The sequence below is a fragment of the Phallusia mammillata genome, chromosome 4 (assembly GCF_965637545.1).
Source record: "Phallusia mammillata chromosome 4, kaPhaMamm4.hap1.1, whole genome shotgun sequence".
Classification (NCBI taxonomy): domain Eukaryota; kingdom Metazoa; phylum Chordata; class Ascidiacea; order Phlebobranchia; family Ascidiidae; genus Phallusia; species Phallusia mammillata.
The window spans coordinates 19076413-19095686 of NC_137255.1; the positions used below are offsets into that span (position 1 = coordinate 19076413).

Consider the following 19274-nt stretch of genomic DNA (forward strand, 5'->3'; position numbering starts at 1 on the left):
AGACAAAGCCCATTTTTTTAGTTACAAAACAGAAAGTTTTACAGGATCTGATCTTTTTAACAGAGTATTGTTAGCTTTCAAGACGTAAAAAATCCGACTAGTCTTTAATTAATGCGGTAAAAAACTACTGTAGATTGGGTTACGAGAGGCTATAATTCCTGACACTTGGTGTGTTTTTGAAAATTATTTCCGGACACAGATTTTACGCCAATTTCCAGACAAGTCCGGGAAATTTTAGGCGTATGGTAACCTTAAATTAGACTATTATTAAATGACTGCAGTTAGTTCATTAAACCTATTATGCTTTTATTTTCTTTGCGGGCGCAAGTATTGCGCACATGACCTTATGCTGTATACCCACAGGATTCACACCTTACACCACCCACAGGCATATTTCTGCATAATTAGCTTAGGGTTGCCATATTTTATGATACACAATCCCTGACAAAATTTATCTCAGTTGCGTTAACTCAGTGGTTCTTAAACTTTTTCGTTATTTTTTCTAAACGGTCTCTTTGCCATTATTTTGGGAGCTTGTGGGCCTTATAAGCCTGAATGTGTTTTTCAGAAAAAGGAAAATTGATTGCAGGATTTTAGCTAGTTATGTAAAATTCTGCATAACAATGATCCAAATCTGACATCACAGATAAGACAAAAATATTACCATTGTGCGCGAACAATTGCATTTTTGTTGGCTGTCATGCAATAAAGCCTATTGTTCGGCAATGGAGACGGTCGATTCTCAATTTCACTTTGATTTAAACTTATTTAGTTGCACAAACTGACGCTAAATTAGAACATAGAATTACTTCCAGCTTTTTGCGGTCCCCGCAAAATTGCCTCACGGAGCCCTAAAGGACCACGGACCCCAGTTTGAGAACCGTTGGGTTAACCTGTTTTTGCGATCCATTTACTTCTATTGCGGAATAAATTTAGAATATTCGAAAGTCACACGAGAACGTTAGATACGATACTCTGATCCTTGTTAATTAACTTTCTGCGTAGGCTTCTGTTTAGTTAAGTTTATTAGGCTATTTACTAATCTCACCACCCTTAAAAAAACAATAAGCACATATATCAAGGGTCGCCAACCTTTGCCACTCTATTCGGACCAATTTCAAATTGTCACAGAAAAAAAACATTGGGAGTCGACCATTTAAAGACCTTTTCAAATTAAAAAAAATGCCACTGTAGGGCAGGAACTTGGCCGAATGGTCTGGCGCGCCTGACCCACAGACATAAAAAAAACCTTGATCGGGATTCGTCCCCGGGAGTGTCCTGGGTCGAACCCCGTGAAAAAAATGCCACTGTAAAAACGTTTTGACATTCGACTTTTTGTTGTTAGTTAATTCCTTGCATATTAGGTACACAGGTAAAGCAAATGAAACTTCCCACGTTCCCACGTAGCATCGAACGCTGTGTTTTCATGAGACGCGGATTTTTATTTCTGTATTTAACGCGCGGTGTTAGACAACTAGTAACAAACAGGTATTGTTACGCTCGCACACACACACACTGCAAAACGAAACAGTAACTTTGCGCGTTGACCTGCGCGCCGCCAGTCTTTACGTTTCATGGTAAAGAGATGCAGTGGTAGCTGACTACAAGAAACTTTCTCCGTTGATACATTAATTTCATAGTATATCTATATTTTTTTCTTAAATTCCTGACTTTTAAGTACATTTTAACATTTCTCCCCGACGCAGATTTAAGCACTAAATTCCCTGACATGTCAGGGAAAATCCTGACGTATGGCAACCCTAAATTAACTTGTCAAACTCTTCGTGGGTTTCGTCGGTCTGCGGGAAAATACATACGTGTATTGTTGTGTAACAAAAGCACTAAAATGTCCACATTTAAGCGGTTTTAGAGGCGCATGTAAAACCAGAATACTTCTATAATTGTGCACTGTAAACCTTGTACTGAGGTTAGGAAAAGCGACTATTTTTCCGAAAAAATATATATTACAAACTCACAATTATTTGAGGCAAAATTTTTGCAAAGCTTCTGTCTAGCTGTTTTACCCAAACATGACAAATTTGATGGATACATTTTATACGCGATATCGTATAGGACAAGCAGAGATTTCACAAAAGAGGAACAACCTTTGTTTCAATAAGTCGCAGAAAAATAGGAGTTTAAATTTCGTGATTGTTGGTCGCCGGAAGAACAGCTTTACATCAACTACAGTTAAAAGTATTGCACGAAAAAATAGGTCGCGCAGCCAAAAACCTAAAAGATGTAGCTTTGTTTTTGAGAACAAAGTCTTAAAACTCGATTAGAAATTACGTCGATTAAAATTTAAATTTAGTGTACAGCACAATGCATATGCAAAATCACAAAATGGAGAAGCTGCTATTATAACTCAGATACCATTTTTTCTACTTTGAAAAAAACGTAACGTATTTTTTTTACTAAGATTCTATTTTTAGTAGCATCAGGTGTTGTACCATAATGGTGGCAAAAAGCATTTGTGATTGGTAAATCTCACACCCCAGTCAACTACCAATTCAAAACGGCATGAGAAAGAGGCGAACTTTTGGAAGTGCTACAGGAAGTTCAAGTAAAAAGAAATCAGTTGGTCCGCAGTTGGTAGTCTGAAATATATGAAAATTGGATTATAATGACTTGTATGTTACGAAGGTATTTGCGGTCCACATACCTCCGTTTTGTGTGATGTATCGCACCCACGGGAGAGCTTGGTAGCCGCTCTTTTCAATGATTTTCAAATAACGTACCTGTGGAAGTGAAATAAACCTTTTTTAGTACTAAGACAATACCATTAGCCGGGAAATAGCACAAAAACAGCACAGAAAACAAGCTGACCAATTGTTAAATGAAACTAAAACTGTGCAACCGCCTGAATATCGTACTTAGTTGCAAAACGTTCAATGCAAAAATAAGCATACTATTTATTTTTACAGACATATTAGAACGGCGAAATAATTTACACAGAGCCAGTCAAGTGGGGATTCAAAAAGCTCATCAAAAGTGTGGTAAATGTTCCCGCACGATTCGAAGAAACAAAAACACAACCGGCGCCGTAAAATGGCCGATATTGATCGCATATCAGAGTAGTTGAGGTTTGTGGTGTGGATTTGCAATCGAGTCACTGATGGAGGCGGAGATTTTGTATACCAACCTGGATTCCTGAGGTGGTAAAGTAGGGAATCTCAAACTTGACACTGATCGGTGGTCTGCCCTCAATCTCTTCGCTCTCCACGCTCGGCAAACCGAAATGTGCCCGCATCAGGTATTCTTTGCCGCCCTAATAAAAAAAAACGTATTTAAGCCGGGATTAAGATTGCGAAAAGATCGTGATAAGTGTTGTTGGTGCAAAAAACATTGTTCACCTTAGTACTGGGAGAGACTGTAAATATTAACTTGAACCGTAAATTTTGTGAATCACGTAAAACCGCAGGCAGCTACGATGGTGGTAAAAAACAGTTTCAACATTATACACAAGCGGTCCGTGTACATTTCAAAAACTATGTTATATTTATTCTGCGACATAAGTGTTTTAACTAAACCTTTAATTTAAAACTACTGTTAATAAAATGTTATATATGTATAAGATGGTCATTTGTTTGCAACCGAAACATCAAAATTGGGTATAGCTAGGATTCCTTTAGAAGCAAAACACGTCATTGTAAGAAAATTTTAACAAAATGGAGCGAAATGGGGCGAATGTTTTTTATGGGGAAAAACTACGAACGCCAATCGAAGCTTTCCCTAAATACAAAATTAAGAAAATGTTGTCGGCAAATATTTTTCATGTCGTCGTAATGGTTTGATATGACTATATCATCACAAGGTGTTAAAATTAAAACCAACCGGAAAAGATTTAATGGTCCAAACGATGTTGGTGGTTTCTGGAACCCACTTTACACTTCCAACGGACGTCTTAAACTTTGGCGAATCGGCATCGTTAGGCACAGGAATTAAAATCTCGACGTTGTTTGCCGTCGACCTTCGCTTGAACTGACTTTTCGCCTGTCAAAATCAGGTACATAATTAGAGCATATGTCAAATTCACATGTGGTTTTCATATTGCGGCGAGCAATTGTTGCAAAACAGGTCTAACCTTGACCATAATTTCCACGCGGCTGTGAGAATGCCGTTCGATTACAGACTCAATCCAAATAAGAGGCTTGACCTTGAAAATATGCGTTTAACGGGTAGGATAGGGGTTTGAGGTAAATAGCAATGGTCAAAAGGACTCACGTGCGTATTAAGGCGATAGGACATGAGCTCGAATTCGCCGTCTGGTGGAATGAACGAGATTGTGCGGTCGTTTTCAAACCGTGACAACCGCACGCACTGATGGAACTTGATGTCTTCCATCTCTACAGCTTTGCTCTTTCCCCCTGTAAAAATTATGATGTTTGTGACAATTTAAAAAAATGATATTATTGGACATTAACATTAATTAACTGAACTAAGGGTAACATTTCCTCTGCATAGATTGGTGTGCGTATCAGATATGAGAAAATATTTGGCACCTCCACTATAAGTTGTTTCTGCAAATCGGTGTATGTTTTTATTATAAAGCAGCACTGTGGTTTGGATATCTGTCTAATATAAAGGAAGCGATAAACAACTTCGGGTAGTTCTTTTTGACCAAAATCGACAATCAAAGCGGGAGAAACAGAAAAATAACACGTGACCATTATCTAAAAGTGTACAAACCGTTTAAAAACGTTTTGTTTTGTGTCAGGTATTGGTGGCCAGACGCCAATAAACAATCGAAAGATCTGCACTTTAATCCGAATTTAGTCGCCTCCTTTTGAAGGCATATCATTGCATCGTTGAAACCCGCTGTTTAAATCAGATTAATTTCAACGATTTAGTGCAATATTTTCAGCTTGGCATAACACGTACAAATTAAGATCTTGCGGTGAAAATTTTAGCGTTGAATTATAATTAAAACATAGTCGCGTTTGATACTTCGTATCGTTAATGCGCGTTTAACCACACAATGACCCCGCGATTGCATCTGTTTCGCATATTTACTCCTTGACTTTATTGACAGAATATGCAACAACGCCAAAAAACAACTAACTACCAGTCGTGATTTATCACTTCAGGTCAAGAATTTTACTGAGACAGCACGATCAAGTAATATTTTAGCAATTGCGGTAAAATCAGCTCAAGATAAACCGCCATTTTTGTGATTTATAAACTGGAATTTAAACCTGTGCTAGGAACACTTGTGGCCCAAAGGTCACATGCGGTCGTTTTTGGCCCACAAATGCGGAATATATTACAGCTAAATGTTTACATATTTTTGTCGCAATAAGGCCTACACTTATAAGTGGGATACTACCAAAAAAATGAGCCGTTGGGCCAATATGAGGGTCGTTGAATTGTGAGGTGGCCTTCACGAACTAAAAATGACATGAGCATTTGCCGAAACGTTTGAATAATAAAGAATGTCGCCTTTTACGTCTATTTGGGCCGGTATTTTCACCATTAAACTTATGGACAGATCAGTATATAGTGTTCTAAAAAATCCCTACCTTGAATTTCAACAAACCTTAGTATTTTATGGGAAACCGAAAATAAAGATTGGGCAAGTCGAAACAGTTTGAATTAAACATTTTGTTTTCGTTTGAAAACAAATCTTTCACACCAAATTTACCGCTGCCGTGACTGCAGTTAATTAAGTCGCTTTTTTATGAACACTTTAGTCAAGATGAAACTTTCGCTAAATGTGATTAAGTCAAGTCCTTTGAAAACCATGATACCAATAGTGTGATGCAAGATGGAAATCATAATCGTGGGGCCAAACCACTTTTTATGGGGACCACACGCAACATGCTCGTTGAAAAAACAAATCGGACTGTGACTCTTCGTCATGTGACCAACGGTTACAATAAAATGTAAACAATTTCTTCATGCAATGCATATAACATGTATAAAAATGTTTTAACGTACAAAATTGGCGTTCTTTGTTCAAAAAAAACCTGTCAGACAAGTTATTTCAACGAAAGATAAAATCTGTGTGTCCAATGAAGGTATTAACCGAGGAATTTTTAGCGCAAATGAAATGCAAAGACTATGATGCTTCAAAATTTTCAAAGGTGTTTTAATTAAAGATGGCGGTTTTAAGATAATGGTCGGGACCGTGTGATTGGCTTAAGTCCTTTAAAGAAGAAAAAATAAGCCGTGCTGGTATGTGAAATCATCCACCAATACCCACACGCTGATTGTGCAACAAAAGGTAACTGGCAAATACAAAACGCAAGATGCTTCCTTGGAAAAACGATAACATCGGCTTGTGGTACAACTCGGGTACCTTTGTTTGTTGATGGTGCGAATCTAAGTACCTAATCCTTAGTACTGTGCGGTGGTGGTGGTGGAAAAATTTTGCCCGCATGTGCCAGAACCAGGTGTAAAATCGAGCAAAAACTAACTTTTTGGTTTTTGTGCCCACATTCTCTACCCACACAACCATAAATTTATCCAAAACAATTTCATTTGTATAAAGGGCTGCTCGGCCTAAAGACCCGACTCGCAATTGAAAACCTTATAGAGTGTAAAAACTTTTTGTTTTCAACCCCGAAGGTCGACCTTCTAGGTAAGCAGACACGAAGCTTGGTATTCAACGTGCTTCTCGTGCGCCATCTAGTGCGAACAAATTATTGTTGCAACTGCCACAACTTGCGTTTCTGCTTCTTTCGACTGATGCTTTACTGTGGTCACAGAAGAAACGCCCGGCATGGGTTAAACGCCGACAGCAGATATTTTTCACACCAACTCGGGGGAAATGTTTTAAATTGAATTATGCGTATCTCTTTTTATCTGAGTTCATTGTGTAGCGTTATAACGTCTGCTCAAAGTTGTAAACGGGCCTAAACCTGGGGCCCGAACCGGACTGAATTCGAAAGACGAGCCTGAAACCCGGCCCGAACCCCGCTCGTTTTTGAAAAGCCCGTTTAGGTCCGAAAGCTTGATTAAAAGGCCTATACCAGTGGTTCCCAACCGGGGTGCCGCGGCACCCTGGGGTGCCAATTGAAATGCTCAAGGGTGCCGCGAGATATTGATATTCCAATAATGCGACCCATTCTTTGTTTTAACTTTAACCCGTTAAGTGCGGAATTTATTTATATTCTATAGACTTTTATTGCGTAATAAGTTTCGCGTCTCGCAGGTATTCCAGGCTCCTTTCTGGAGTGTCGCTTAGTGGGGAAGTCGCTGGCAGTAAGTTTTGAGAAGTTTTTTTCCCAGCTTGTCTACGAAAAATTGCGCATGGGTAAGAAATCCATTTTTACTGGACTCTCATATTGCTTTGAATCTTAAAGAATAAGAATTAGTTGGCATTCGTAACGATGGAAATATTAAGGCTTATGTACAAGCAGATGCCTCTCGACGAGTTCTGGATAAAAATTGAAAATGAAAATCCTTGCGTTGGAACGAAAGCTACTGTGCTTTTGTTGCAGTTTTCATCGCCATACCTATATGGGAGTGGATTTTCCGTATTAACGAACATAAAAACTAAAAAACGAGAACGACTACTTATAGTCGACGAAGAAACGCGGGTGGCTTTATCGAATGTGACCCCAGATATTAGGGGACTTTGTGCAAGAAGCCAAGCCCAAATTTCACACTGACTTTTGAATAAACGTTTATTTACGCTCGCTACACAACTAATTCTGTGTTATTTCATACAGTTATTCTGTGTTTTTTTCATACAGTTATTTGAAATACAGAAAACTCATAAAATTGATCTAGTTTTTCCAGGGTGCCGCAAACTATTTATCTCTTTGATAGGGTGCCGCAAGATCAAAAAGGTTGGGAACCACTGGCCTATACATTGAACCCTCAGCAAAGACCCAGAGAACAAACACAATGGACGATTGGTCTTTAACAAGGTGTTTTACGGTTGTTTGACGTTAGGTCAGGTCCAACAACTGGCTACTTAGCTAGTTAAATTTATTTAAAAAAAATACTGACACAGAGTGTAAATTCAGGCCCAAACCAGGCCTGAACCCGATTTACAACTCTGCGTCTGTTCGCCAAATAAGCAAACCATTCACCACTAACACTATAGAAAGTTAACTTTAATTTACGCCCATCACTTACTTCCAGTGTTTTGAAACAGAACTTTATCATTGAGTCCCAATCGAAGCTCAGGCATTCCAGACAGAAACACTCTCATTTTCACGCTTCCCACAATTTCAGAACGAAGCACATTCCCAGTTGTACTGACAAGAAGATTGACAGACTCAATGACGTCCAAGAAAACCTGAAAATTAAATACAGAAACCACAATGACAACCTTACAGCCTTTTATACCCATATGTGCATATAAGTAAGTGTGATGTCATAACAGACTAGAAGAAACAGTCTGTGTAACTGGGTGGTGACCGTAGGATCTGTCTTCACTTATCAAATATACAAAATATCCTCAAAAGAGCAGCAGACGATCAGCGTCAGTGTAATGTTTTATTTTTTTAAAACAGAAATATTAATTTCGCCTATTTGGACATCGTCAGTTTCCGTCTTATTCAAATAGAATCTCTGATGATAACATGAGCATTTGCCGAAACATTTGAAAAATAAAGCATGTTGCTTTTGACGTCTATTTGGGCCGTTATTTTCACCATTAAACTTACGAACAGATCCGTATATAGTGTTCCAAACTTACGTAAATTTTAGGTCGTATATCTTTGGCCAGTATGGATAATATCATGTAACTTAAATCTACAGCTATATTAGCGTTTTAGCTCTGTATTTTGGGGCAATGTGATCACCTCATGGAATGTTATTAGAACTGTGCTGGGTACCAAACCCTGATCAAATCGTGAAAGCAACGTTGTACGCGTCACATGGCCGTGCCCGTTTAACAAAGTGAAAGTATATGCAACATCAGTCTGTTTGTGTTTTTAACAAATTTGCTTAGATGTATACTATTGCAGTGATTTTCAACCAGTGGTCTGCGAACCCCTAGTGTCGTCAGGCGTTCCGAAATTAATTTATTTGTTTGACTACTATACAATTGAATACCCATTAAAAGTCACTGCTGGTTTAACACAACAGGCGTAAAAAGCTTTTTCTATTATGAAAGTAATTAACCACTGTTAACAGTTTGAATGTTGTATAATAATAATACTTTTGGTTTGAATGTTGGGTAATGTTTTATTGTATCTTTATAAACTGGTGATCCACTAGATTATTTCTATGCGCAAAGTGTTCCGTTGCTAAAAAAAGGTTGAAAACCCTGTACAATGGTAATGGACAACAGAAAAATGTGCATGGAAAACTTTGCATTGTACCTCATTTTTGCGATATTTAAGTCCCTCTGATCTCCAAGACACAGCATTGGTGACAGTTGATGGAGGACGAACTTGAACCTCAAGCTTGTGACTCTCTTGTGTAATATACCTAAAACCCATGTGATAATTGTATACAACAGACATAGTAAAGTTTCTGTTGCTAAGTCTCAACAGTGAGGTCTATGTTTACATGTATGGTTAACTTGGACTTACTCTTGAAGAATTTTCGGATCACTAAACTGTGGGTAACCAAAGTCCATAACTTCATCAAACAGCTCATACACAATCACAAAGTTGTCTTTAATACTTTCCTCCTCTAGTTCTTTGAAATAGTGAGCAAAGATCTACAAAACAATAAATGTATGGAATACTGTTGCAGGTAAAAAAAATTTGTTGAGAAAAATACCTGGCAAAGTTTGTGCATAAATGAAGTCACCATCATGACATTGGAGTTTTTGTTGGTTGTGGCAACCATGTATAAGTTAGAAAATCGAATAAACACAAATGTGATGTCGCCATGCAGAAGTATAGGACAGGCTGTTCCTTCCTGTCATAAAACAAACACTTTTGTTTCACTTTGCCAACCCATATGAATATGGTATAACTTTTTTATGCCAAAATTGATTTCAGTAGTGACACCTATTTCCAACTTTATCTCACTTACCTCTTCTTGTTCCATCAACAATTTAGGAAATTGGTCAATTGTGTTCATAGGAATGTCACCCCTGTAATTCCTTGAGATAAGAACCTAAACAATTTTAAAAATTCCATGTCAAACTGTTACATAAGTGGTCATTAAAAATATCTTACCTTTCCCTTTAGGTCAAGAATGTACAATGCAGATGCAACCATGATTTTAATTAAATTTGACAAACCACTATGTGAAATACCTTATAAAAACACAAAAAGCTTGTTAAAACATTTTTAAAAAATGAAGAAAGTCCATGCAGCTTTATTCAAAAATAATTTTAACACTGTTCAGATACACTTTACCACATGAAAAATAAGGCAGTTGCACATTTAAAGATTTAGTGTACAAACAAGTTTTGTATCAGCACTAAAAATAATCATAAAAGCATATAGAATGGAAAATAAAATGAAATAACAAAATCCTTGCAACCACTTATCACATCATCAAAGAACACCAATAAAATAAGTACACATATCAAAACATTGTTTTAGTGTTTGTTTGCCTCTTCCAAGTTGTGCCTCCACTGTGCTAAGTGATTTGCAATTTGACACAACAATGAATATGAATTGGATTTTGAAGTGGAAGACTGAAATGGTTTAGAACTGGTAGCACGTACTTCCCTTCTGCAAAAAAGATTTAGGTTATTCAGATCTTATATGTAAAGGTACATTATAAACAAAAACGTAATATTACATTATCTACCTTTCCACTTTTTTATTTTTGCATGTTTTGCTGTGTTTTTCAAGATATATCCTGGCTTTTGAAACAGTTTCTCTAAGTGATGTTGCATGATTTACAGACTGTTTGTCCAAAGGTGTTTCCTGTGACATTGTTACAACCAAACTTTCAGAATCTCGTGTGATATCTTCATAAAAACCATTCTGCTGTATTATTGATTCTTGTTCATGGTTATTGTTTGAGTCATCGGCCAGGTCTGTGCTTGGAGCATCCATTTGTGGTATTTTCTTCTCTGTTAGACTGACAATGGGAGACAACCTTGGTCGCTTTACAGAGTCAGTTTGCCCCACAGACTTCATATTTTGATCTAGTTGTGTGGATGACAACACCAAATCTGTTGTTTGGGATAAAACAATGTCTGAGTGATCCACATCACTCTCTGTTTCAGGCAATTGTGTTAAAGACTCTTCATTCTTCTCTTCACTGATGTCTTTATTACCACCTTTCCGTTTACGTTTTGTTAAATTTGCTGGTAATTTGATGGAAAATTTGGACTGAATTGGTCCAGTAAGACGCTTGTGCAGATTGAAAGCATCATGAGTTTTTGTACCAATGTCTCGGTACATAATTCCACGGCTCTCAAGCAACTTCTCAAAATCTTCCCATGTTTCAGCCCCATCCATGCTAGTCTTAGTTTGTATAGTAGACTGTAGTAGGTTGACAATTAAAGCACGTACAAGCGTATAGTCCTATAGAACTGGTATACTGGTTAAAATGTAAAATACCGGTACTCACGTCGTGGTGTTCACAACTTATTGTCGGTGCGAACAAAACTTGAGAATATTTCAACATGTAAACTTACTTAAAAAATACAGAAAAATCTCACATTTCCTTTTCTGTTAAACTTCTAAAGTTTTGCAAACATTTGACCTAAAACAAACAGCCAAACACCGGCTATAACTTATCGCTCATCCGCTCCTATGTACGTGCCCTATCATAGAAATCACATAACAATTGTTTTTTTTACTTCGAATGTATGACCTAGTAATCACCTTCATTTTATCTTTTACCTTATCTACATTTTTACAATACTAAATCCCAACTTTATGCACCATCACAAAAGTAAGCTGCAGGTTGTTCACATTGTTTCCACCAATGTTTGAACGTTTGTACCACAGAGCGCACCTTTAAAACTGGTAGAACTACTAACCAGGGAGTCGAACCGGTTGTCATACGGGTTCAGGTTCAGTTCGGGGTCGCTTCGTTTTGTTTTTAGGGGTTCGGGTTCGGTTCCGGTTTTTAAAAATGGATATTTTCGGGTTTTGTTCCGGTTTGGTCAAATTATCCGGTCCGAACCGGTTTGCGGTTTTTAAACCGGTTCAAATTTCCATTCCTTTCAATTTAACTCTAAACATCATCTACCTGGCCTTATCAAACTCCAAAAGAATTTTGCCCGTGTACTGTTAATTTTTGACACGCCCTATAAGTGTTATCTCGCGTATTCTTCAGTGCGCTGTTTTAAAAGATCACAAAGTATAAAACAGACTGCATTTTTTACTGGTTCGGTTCCGGTTCGGGTCCAACACCAAACAAAATATGGGGTTCAACTCCGGTTCGGGTTTTTCGGAAATCGTAATTAGCGGTTCGGGTTTAATGAAGTTAACCGCTCAAACCGGTTCGCGGGTTCGACTCCCTGCTACTAACACTGGAACTCGGCTGACGCCCGGTTTGGTAGGTGGCGCAACAGAGCATAGGCGTTTATGGTGCTGACTCAGCAATCATTCTTACCATAAACCCAAATTGCTGAATCAGCACCATGAACGCCTATGCTCCGTTGCGCCACCTACCAGAAATTCCCAGACCGGGCGCCAGCCAAATTCCAGTGTCAGAAGCTCTACCTTTAAAACTACCTTCTGCATTTTTCTAAACGAAACGTTTATTCCGAAACCTGTCTTTCAGCGACGCGGTTTTCGATAATACCTATTTGCTACCTTCTGAACAAATAAAAAATATAACTGGTCTATAACAACACAACACATTACCCGAACATACATTAAAAAAAATCCAAGATTTGAACTGAACCAGAAGAGTCTTATTGCGATCCGACAAACACGCACTTTTCAGTCCCACACCTAAACAAATATATAGTCTTTTATTTTCAGTTCAGCGAATTTGAACTCGTTGTCCGGCCTCAAGTATTACAAACATTATAACTAGTCTGACGGCCATTGTCTGCTTCTCAAGGTATGCTTTTCTTATTGAAGCCAACGACCTAAGTTAATTTTTAAGTCAGCAAGTGAACTTATTCAATGACTTGGTCATCACGTATTGACTTCAACGTCCAACAGCAGTGATGGCGATGGAGCAAGCGCAGTAAACCACATATCTCTCGATCTGAGTGCCGCTGAATCTTGGCGCGCTAATGTCTCTTTTTTACTTTTAACCTGTGCAAAAAAATAATATTACAAAAAGTGATACTGACAAGAATATTACTCTCTCACCTTCTCGATTGCTACTGGCAGCTCTGATTTGACCTTTTTAACGTTTTCAAGGAGTTTTGCGAGGTTTTTACTTATCGTCTGTGTTGCACACTGGATTTCATTTTCCGGGGTCAACACCAACTCTTGGCAATTTTTCACCACATTAGATCTGAGTAAAAGTGAATGTAATTTTAAAGCTTTACTGTAAATGTCACATAATGGTCACAAAACTTTAAAAAAATAAAAAATTCGGACATAAAAAAGTTAGAAACGTTATGGAATAATGTTTTTTTTCAACACATAGATTAGGGGTTTTTAGAGACAATTACTTCAGAGTTTTTACTTACACAGCTTGAAGACCGGGAAAAGACGATTCATTTTTTCTGTTGTTTTCTTTCTGTCTTTGATAATCACAAAACAATTCGTCGGCAGCGTTCAAGACCGACTGAAACGTCCATACGATCGTATCATCAGACAGGGACCCAACTGAACAATCAAAATGTTACATACACCGTTAAACTGTTTAATGCAGTGTGCAATACCTAGACTCTGGTGCAAGGCGCACATAACCTCATCCCTAGTGTCAACTACAGCTTTTGGTTCCTTTCTTGTATCATTTGACAAGGTATGTGAATTTAATACAGCCACTTGCAGAAGAGCTGCATCAGCAAGAGCGGAAAATGTTTCTGTCAATTTTTGGGCAAGACCGGTTGTGTGCTTACTTAGACTTGCTTCAACATTAAACATCATCCAAAGTAAACTTAAGCGACCACATTGATTTAACAAGAAAGATAACACCTGCAAAAGACCATTTGACTTCAGAAATGACAAAAAAAACATCAATTAAATTGTAAGTTATAGTAAATATTGACCTGTCTTTGTCTGGATGAAATAAACTTTTGCCTGCACAGTTTTTTGTGGTAATCACCAGTTAACAGATGAGATTTGTGTAACGGCAGACCCTTGGAAATAAGATTTGGTAAAATCTTGCTTTTTAGCAAAGCAATCTGACTTCGAACATTTGCTATTCCTTCTTTGATGTTTCTAAAAATGAGATGCAGTACAGTAAAAGCCTACTTTGTAAAGATTTACTAGAATTGTTTTGAACTTACACAAGGTTGATGTGTGACTTTGTGCTGCCTGACAATTCAAAAAATGTCAGTCTATTTTCCAATACTTTTTCAGCAGCAGTTAGGCTTGCAACATTGGCCTTAGCCATAATACTGGCCCGTTTCTGGTTTGAATATCTGTAAATGCACAGCAATGCTGTTGTAACATGTCAGTATTAGACACATATCAAAAACTGCACTTGTTTCAGCAGTTTTCTTGACTTGTCCCTTATATTTTTGAAAGAACTAACACAGACCCACCCTTGAATAGCTAGCTTTATATCTGTTGAAAGCTCTTCTTGCAAATGTTCAGACTCATTTTGAAGCAGTTGTTCACTTGTAATGCTCAAAATCTCATATGATTGGTTACTGTCATCCTCAAGGCAGAGAGATGTCTTGCAAGGAAAAAAAAACAGTATGGATTTTTAGGTAAATAATATTTAGGGATGTTTTTTTTTGTCAGGAAATAAACATTTTGTTACCTCTTTAAAATTTGATTTCGCATATTTTGTCAAATGTGATGTAAAATCTGCCTCAAGCATTAAAAACTCTTGTAGGTTGACTTGTAGAATAGATTCCGTTTTTGCTTCAGTTTTCTGAACAAAAATATTACAATATCCTGAAGTATTCACAGGTGACATAAACTGGACAGTTACCTACCTTGTATACATTGCTCAATGTAGTAAAATCCTCAACAACAGCATTGACTTTAGTTTCCTCCTTTGTGAAAACAAAAAATTACTAGTTCACATATTATGTTTAAACAAGTGTTTATACAACCTTTTTTAAATGAACATCATCCAAAACAGCAGCTTTTTTAAGCAAAGTTTCCTTCATTTTCAAGACTTGCTTTGATTCTTCTTTGTCACACAAATCATTTTTTACTTCTTGCAAACAATACAACCGCCTTTTCAGTAGATCCTTGTATGCCAAAGAAGATTTCAAAGCCTCTGATATCATTGTATTGTCCTCTTCAAGCTCTTTAAAATGTGTTTTAAGGTAGCTTAATAACAATTCGCGCGCACTTGTGCCAAAGGCTTATGTATGACACAAGTTCATTATGCCTAGTAGTTTTTAGTTTGGCATATAATTAATCATCAGCAATGCTTCACAGACTATGAACAAGTTATTTTGTCAAAAAGTGACATTTACCGGATTTCTTGGAAGATAATGATTCCAGCCGTCTTTGAAGTAAAGTAAAATTTATTACTTTGTTTTCAGATTTTAAAGCATTATATTTAGATAAATCTGACGCTGAAACAACATTTTTGATAGAAATAGTACTTGTTATCTCCCCAATCAAGTTCTGATGGGTTGGATCCTGCAAAAACATCTATAAATTATTTCTCTGGTTTTGGATAATCATCAATTTATTATATAATACTACTAATAATGCCACAACCTGAAACCATTTGTTTTAAACCGCACCAATTAAAGAAATCCGTTGGTTTTAGTTATTCAATAATTTGCATACAGCAAAAGTTTGATAAAGAACTATCATACAGCAAAAAGAACTATCATACTTAATTCAGTGCAAACTAAGATAAAATGGAACAGTAAAATATGCATTTTATTGATATGATACAGAAAGATTACAGTACCTTCAATAATCTTTCAACGTCCCTTTTTACTTTGGAACCACCAGTAAATCCAGTATCCGCCAAAGTTTGGAAAAACTGTTGGACAGAAGCACTTTTGGCAGACATTTTCTTCGACAAAAATATTTTTGCAAAAATTAAAAAGACAATGCCCAACTTTCAAAACACCCGCGACTGAGAACAAACATAGAAATCCTAATCTTTATAATAAACAAACGATTCTAAGCGAACAGATTGAGTTTAGTTGATTTCCCTCAACAAACCTAATTACTTTAGCTCACCATGCCCTTTACTAAAATATTAACCAAGGCGAAAATATTGTACTTCACCAAAGTGATAATCTTCTTCTTAGCCGGAGAAAACTTGAACGCGCTAAAAAGCTATTCATCCTACCTAAACCAATTAGCTCTTCATATGGCCAGAAAAGGCGGTAATTGAAAATGCGAATACCAATTAATTCATAAAACGTTAGGATTTGAACCACAAATTTATTAGGAGAAGTTATTCCAGTTCTGCTTTTCTGTTTGTTTGTGCTTGATAGCTTCATCAATACGTGTTTTTAAAGTAACAAGCTGATGTGGCATCGGCCAACGATTTTTTGACAAAAGTAGCAGGGTTGCAGGATTGGCAACCTAATTGGATATGCTCCAGTATCGTTAGTCGATTACTGAACATATTGTATTACTGAATTACCATAATAAAGCTGTAGGTGCTGAATTCAGAGAGTCGAACCGGAACTGCCGAACCGAAGCCGAACCGCAAATTACGATTTTCTAAAACCCGATCCGGAGTTTGAACCCTATATTTTGTTTGGCGTTGGACCCGAACCGGAACCAAAACCAGAAAAAATGAAGTCTGTTTCATATTTTGTGATGTTTTTCAAAACTGCGCACTGAAGAATATACGAGATAACACTTAGTGTTACATCGCCATCGTACATATTATTATGTTTTCTATGTTTCCCGCCAGTAGCCTTAACTCACTTGTATGGCGCAATGTTGTGCAACCTGGTGACATTGTCTGTCACACATTTGGTGCTTATGATGTCACAACCTTGGCATTGTTTTACTGAAGTCCCAACTTGTAAGCGTGACTGCCTCGTGTTTATTAGCGACTGGATGTTATAGAGGCAGCATGCTTTATCTAATTGACCGGTTATGTTTGTTTCTTTGCTAACGAATAGGAAATTTGTGCTAACTGAACTGTTGCCGGTCGTCCAATGTGTAATTTGTGCATTTCTGGCCCACGGATCCCACCGTCGTCAGCCAACTTGCTGTTTGCTGTAAATAACTGTATTTTTCCGGTAAGCCTTGTTGCTTAAAGTCTCGCAGTTCGTTACTAATGTGTTTTGGTGATGTTTATTGAATTTGATGCTGTATTTGCAGAACCTAAAATCTCCTGATCGCTTTGAATGTTACTGTGACTCTGGTCCTATAATAGTTCGGTAAGAGTCAACTGTACTGATAATTTCTCGTCTGTTTCCTTAACTAAATTAGTGCATATTTGCAGAAACCGCATTTGCCCTTGTGCTCGTCTTGCTGCTGAACCCTCGAGCGCCATCTCTGTCCTAAATTGCCTTAATAAAAGAATTGGTTATTTTGGCTCTTGGTGCCTTGGAGTTGTTGAGCGCGAGGAAAGGCGCGTTGAGAACCGTTCTAGGAATTTAAGCGATCACCCCTGCTGTGCTGTCTGGGCGCATAGAGTCACGCCCTCTACCAATTAAAAGACAGCGCAACACTTAGGGCGTGTCAAAAGTAACAGTGCACAGGCAAAATTCTTTTGGAGTTTGATAAGGCCAGGTAGATGATAAAAGAAAAAAAAGAATATTAAGTTTAACCGGTTTGGGCCGGAACAAAACCCGAACCCGAAAATAGTAGGCTACATTTTTAAAAATATGAACCCGAACCCTTAAAAACAAAACCAAGTGAACCCGAACCGAACCTGAACCCATGACAAGCGGTTCGACTCCCTGACTGAATTACCAAAACATATGTATAGGCTATAAATGTCTCGGCAATACTCGGTTAAATTTCGGAAACGTTTTGTTAATTTGATAAAACTTGTTTCCATTAATTTGTTTTAATTTTTATATGACAACATATAACTTTTATGATTGCCAATTCTTTTACACAAAGAGTGTGTGACTTTGGAACTTGTAGTCTGGTTGTGGTAAGTATTGATTTTTGTGGAAATGTTGTAGCCTACAACTATACAAACCACAAAATTAATCATGCGATCTGGATGACACTTATTGATCCACAATGCTGCTCTATTCCACATAAAGCCTGGAAATCGTTGGACTCACTTGATGGGCCGAGTTGTTACGGCCAACAAAGCAGTAAGAGTTAAGGACAAAGAAGTTGGAATTTTTGATTGTTTCTTGTCAGACAAACAAATCTTGAAACTGGGCAGGTCACCTCTCAACAGCGCGGTCGACCACTTATCGCGCTCAGTGAGGACACTTTCAGTTGTGCCAAGTCCATTTTAGTTTCACAATTTCGGCCAGACAACATCCTCTTGAGAGTCACTGATCGTAACTCGGCAGCAGGGAAAGCTGGACGTGGTTTGTTGCAGGACAAAGGCGCGGCTCAGTCTTTTTCGGTTTTTGTGGGTTTTGGATGTTTTGAAAAATACAGAAAAATAGAAGATTTAAACATGTCATTGGCCAGTTGCTACAACATGTTTCTGCAAAAGATGGTCCCATTCGTTCCGCCCTCGAACACGGTGGAAGCTGATCACGTGATTCGAAGGGCGATAGCGATTCGTCGTATGTGCTACCGCGAGGTCCCAAACGGCTCAGAACTTTTGGATCGTCGACTGAAAGAAAAAATCGAAGATCAGTGGCAAAAGAATTACGAAAAAAGAAATGCTGAACAAGTTGCAATATAAATTTTGTTGTTAAAAAAACGATTTTAACGTAACAAGTAAACTTATTGGTTGTTTTTGATGTCCATGTTATGTTGCAGTAGGCTACGTGTAGCAGGTTTAAATAAGATTTCCTGATGAAACTCAGAACTCAATTGTGGTTAAACTAAACGGACGTGAAAGCGACTTCGAGAATGAAAAATGACTTGATGGGATAGTCAACAGGATTATACGCCGGCCATCGATGCATGCACTCAAAATTTTTTCAAAAATTTTGTTCCGGTTGGATGATTGGTATGGTGCAATGGGTTCGCTATAGTTTCTTTTTCCAAGCAAAATATAAAATCAACTCAATATTATGCAAACCACTGAACAATGAGGGTTTAAATCAGGGGTAGGCAACCTTCGTCACTGTGGGGCCAATTACAATTGCAATAATTAGATGGCTGGCCGCACCTTATATTGACACAAGGTGATTTTACTCGTTGCATACTAAAAATCCCTTACTACAAGTAAAATTCGCATTTGATTCTCGCAGCATGTTGTCAGGTCGCAGAAAAATACCACCAGGCGCA

The 19274-nt window shown here is 37.7% G+C and overlaps 4 protein-coding genes across 5 annotated transcripts; 1 reads left to right on the forward strand and 3 right to left on the reverse strand.

Moving 5' to 3' along the window:
- Window positions 1–2038: 2038 nt before the first annotated feature.
- Window positions 2039–10147, reverse strand: LOC145223182 (AP-1 complex subunit mu-1-like). The gene is made up of 12 exons (XM_080089542.1): window positions 10089–10147; window positions 9943–10026; window positions 9685–9825; window positions 9492–9622; window positions 9279–9387; window positions 8086–8248; window positions 4225–4367; window positions 4085–4156; window positions 3835–3993; window positions 3143–3268; window positions 2663–2738; window positions 2039–2597 (listed from the first exon to the last, which is right to left on the reverse strand). The coding sequence occupies exons 1-12, from the start codon at window positions 10128–10130 to the stop codon at window positions 2575–2577; spliced, it is 1269 nt and encodes a 422-aa protein (XP_079945668.1). The 5' UTR covers window positions 10131–10147; the 3' UTR covers window positions 2039–2574.
- Window positions 10148–10168: 21 nt separating this feature from the next.
- LOC145223183 (uncharacterized) lies at window positions 10169–11618 on the reverse strand. Of its 2 annotated transcripts, none has more exons than XM_080089545.1 (2): window positions 10672–11618; window positions 10169–10589 (listed from the first exon to the last, which is right to left on the reverse strand). In XM_080089545.1, exons 1-2 carry the CDS (start codon window positions 11328–11330, stop codon window positions 10457–10459), a joined length of 792 nt encoding a protein of 263 aa, XP_079945671.1. In that variant the 5' UTR covers window positions 11331–11618; the 3' UTR covers window positions 10169–10456. The 2 variants fall into 2 exon arrangements, with proteins under 2 accessions (XP_079945671.1, XP_079945669.1); XM_080089543.1 differs by having other exon boundaries at window positions 10169–10592.
- A 1166-nt stretch (window positions 11619–12784) lies between these two features.
- LOC145223181 (uncharacterized) lies at window positions 12785–16030 on the reverse strand. Its single transcript, XM_080089541.1, has 12 exons — window positions 15838–16030; window positions 15389–15557; window positions 15017–15216; window positions 14897–14956; window positions 14719–14832; window positions 14498–14631; window positions 14240–14374; window positions 14000–14171; window positions 13670–13925; window positions 13475–13613; window positions 13149–13296; window positions 12785–13091 (listed from the first exon to the last, which is right to left on the reverse strand). Exons 1-12 carry the CDS (start codon window positions 15940–15942, stop codon window positions 12969–12971), a joined length of 1755 nt encoding a protein of 584 aa, XP_079945667.1. The 5' UTR covers window positions 15943–16030; the 3' UTR covers window positions 12785–12968.
- Window positions 16031–16757: 727 nt separating this feature from the next.
- Window positions 16758–17566, forward strand: LOC145224316 (uncharacterized). The gene is made up of 3 exons (XM_080090785.1): window positions 16758–17137; window positions 17220–17278; window positions 17344–17566. Exons 1-3 carry the CDS (start codon window positions 17054–17056, stop codon window positions 17555–17557), a joined length of 357 nt encoding a protein of 118 aa, XP_079946911.1. The 5' UTR covers window positions 16758–17053; the 3' UTR covers window positions 17558–17566.
- The last annotated feature ends 1708 nt before the right edge of the window (window positions 17567–19274 follow it).

Excerpts from the sequence above, each read along its gene's own strand:
- LOC145223182 (XM_080089542.1), bottom strand. The coding sequence starts at position 10,130 with ATGGTTGCATCTGCATTGTACATTCTTGACCTAAAGGGAAAG. Across the intron at positions 8,249-9,278 it reads TTAAATATCGCAAAAATGAG|GTTTTCTTGGACGTCATTGA; the intron begins GTACAATGCAAA and ends TTTAATTTTCAG. Across the intron at positions 4,368-8,085 it reads TCTGTTTCAAAACACTGGAA|GGGGAAAGAGCAAAGCTGTA; the intron begins GTAAGTGATGGG and ends TAATTTTTACAG.
- LOC145223183 (XM_080089543.1), bottom strand. The coding sequence starts at position 11,330 with ATGGATGGGGCTGAAACATGGGAAGATTTTGAGAAGTTGCTTGAGAGC. Across the intron at positions 10,593-10,671 it reads AAAAATAAAAAAGTGGAAAG|AAGGGAAGTACGTGCTACCA; the intron begins GTAGATAATGTA and ends TCTTTTTTGCAG.
- LOC145223181 (XM_080089541.1), bottom strand. The coding sequence starts at position 15,942 with ATGTCTGCCAAAAGTGCTTCTGTCCAACAGTTTTTCCAAACTTTGGCG. Across the intron at positions 13,297-13,474 it reads TTTCCCGGTCTTCAAGCTGT|ATCTAATGTGGTGAAAAATT; the intron begins GTAAGTAAAAAC and ends ACTTTTACTCAG. Across the intron at positions 13,092-13,148 it reads TGCCAGTAGCAATCGAGAAG|GTTAAAAGTAAAAAAGAGAC; the intron begins GTGAGAGAGTAA and ends TTTTTTGCACAG.
- LOC145224316 (XM_080090785.1), top strand. The coding sequence starts at position 17,054 with ATGTGTAATTTGTGCATTTCTGGCCCACGGATCCCACCGTCGTCAGCC. Across the intron at positions 17,138-17,219 it reads TAAATAACTGTATTTTTCCG|AACCTAAAATCTCCTGATCG; the intron begins GTAAGCCTTGTT and ends CTGTATTTGCAG. Across the intron at positions 17,279-17,343 it reads TCTGGTCCTATAATAGTTCG|AAACCGCATTTGCCCTTGTG; the intron begins GTAAGAGTCAAC and ends GCATATTTGCAG.